The sequence below is a fragment of the Nicotiana tomentosiformis genome, chromosome 8 (genome assembly GCF_000390325.3).
Source record: "Nicotiana tomentosiformis chromosome 8, ASM39032v3, whole genome shotgun sequence".
Classification (NCBI taxonomy): Eukaryota; Viridiplantae; Streptophyta; class Magnoliopsida; order Solanales; family Solanaceae; genus Nicotiana; species Nicotiana tomentosiformis.
Genome location: NC_090819.1, coordinates 54,835,376 through 54,837,493, shown reverse-complemented (window position 1 = coordinate 54,837,493; position 2,118 = coordinate 54,835,376). Strand labels below are relative to the sequence as shown.

Below are 2,118 nucleotides of genomic sequence, written 5' to 3'. Positions count from 1 at the left end.
ATCAAGCAACGTGACAACACAATCCCTATAAACCCGTGCGGCCAAAATAGACTGACCAACCAGAGTAGATACAGAGAACGGCTCATGAAGTTGTTCTGGTTCTATCCCAAATTCCATAGCAACATAAGGAGTGACATATGACAAAGTGGAACCGGGATCAATAAGAGCATATACATCATGAGATTGGACAGTCAACATACCTGTGACAACATATGGAGAAACCTTTGATTCCCGACGTCTCCGCATAGCATAAAATCTATTGGGTCCTCCCGAATTCTGTGCACTACCCCGAGCTGCACCACGCCCAGCGGGCGCTGGGGTGCCTCGAGCTGGAGGTGTTGTGGATGTAGTAGCTGCAGAATTAGCTGACTGTGCCGCACCTCTGCCCATATTTCAGCGGGATGAGAGGCAATCTCTCTGAATGTGACCCCTCAAACCACACCTATAGCATGCTGGTAGGTCCATAAAACAACACCAAAAGTGTTTCCTTCCACACTTAGGGCATGGAAGTCTTCCCTGCTGAAACTTTCTGTCGGGTCGACCCTGCTGGTGGGGTCCCTTGTTGCCCTAACTGGGTCCAGATGACTGTGCGAATGATTGGAATGGTCCGGATGATGCTCCCCTGAATGCTGACCTACCACCACCACCACCGGAAGAACCACCAAAGTTGCCCGCGGACCAGGCCTTGCTGCTACTCGGACTCTCCATTTTATTCTTTAATTTGCGAGTCTTTGTGCCTTGAGCAAATGCCACCATCTTACCATAGTTCATATCGGAATTCAAGGCAGCTGCAGAGGCCTCATTGATAACCAAGGTGCTAAGGCCTTGTACAAACCGGCACACTCTAGCCTCCATAGTGGGCAACATGTGAATAGCATACTTGGGCAGGCGCGCAAACTCCATATGGTACTCCCACATATTCATACTACCATGCTTCAGACTTTCAAAATCCGCGGCAGGCAAGAAATAATCCATAAAGGCATCTGTGAATTCATCCCATCTTGCCGGAGGGCTTCCCTCCTCACGGGATTCCTCCCACAACTCAAACCAAGAATAAGCCACTACTTTCAGGCAGTAGGAGGCCAACTCTACTCTCTCCGTCTCTGTAGCATGCATAACCCAGAGACTTTTGTGCATCTCATCAATGAAGTCCTGGGGGTCCTCCTCGAGATCAGTACCCGTAAACACTGGAGGTTCCCCTGGATGACTGGAAGAAGTAGGACCAACACTTGATCTCTAGGCCTGAGAAGCCACTATCTGTGTCAACATTTGTATGGCTCCCCTAAGATCAACATCAGACACACCAGAATCGGAAGCTAGAGCTGGAGGTGGAACTGGTATATTAGTTGGAGGAACTGTTGCACCTTCTATAGGTGTAGGGACAAGTGCGGTCTGATCAATTGTAGTAGAGTCAAGCAGTGTAGTAACTGGAAGACTATTCTCACTCCTCGGGTGCTCACCCACATCATCAATTATAGGATCAACTGCCACTCTTGGGGTGATATTGGCTCTTTGGCCAGTTCTTGCCTTCTTCTTAGGTGCCATGTACTGGAAATTAGAGCAACGCAGGAGTTAAAGGAGGAACAATCTTACAACCACCTTTATCGTACGATCAAGAACATGAAAGAAGGGTATTATTCCTAAATGCCCATGTAGCATCCTAATTATAGATATGGTTGACAACACACCGATAATAAGGACTCTACTAGATATGGCTCCTAGACATCCTAGCACACTTTAAAACCTTAGGCTCTGATACCAAGTTTGTCACGCCCCAAGACCGAGGAGCCCGAACGGCGCTCAACCGAGTGAACCCAACCGAGCAAGCCAGTTAGATTTCATTCTACCCAAACTCATCCACGAATAGAGATAATACATATTTTCATTAATTAGACAAATATGTGTACATGTCTACAATACCAATTGATTTCCAATAGTCTCATCATTTTACAACCACAACATAACATAGTTTGTCTTTCCCCACACTATGTCTACGGAGCCTCTATAGATAAAGATGAGTACAATCATAATGCCGGCAACAAGGCCCCGGCTATACCTCAAACAGAATACACAAAGAACAAAAGATACTGTAACACCCCGAAATTTTTTGAAGTATTT

General features: G+C 46.6%; 1 protein-coding gene across 1 annotated transcript; it reads right to left on the bottom strand.

Annotated features, from left to right (window-relative positions):
* Window positions 1-567: 567 nt before the first annotated feature.
* On the bottom strand, window positions 568-1,137 carry LOC138897486 (uncharacterized). The gene has a single exon (XM_070183460.1). It carries the CDS (start codon window positions 1,135-1,137, stop codon window positions 568-570), a length of 570 nt encoding a protein of 189 aa, XP_070039561.1.
* Between the last annotated feature and the right edge of the window lie 981 nt (window positions 1,138-2,118).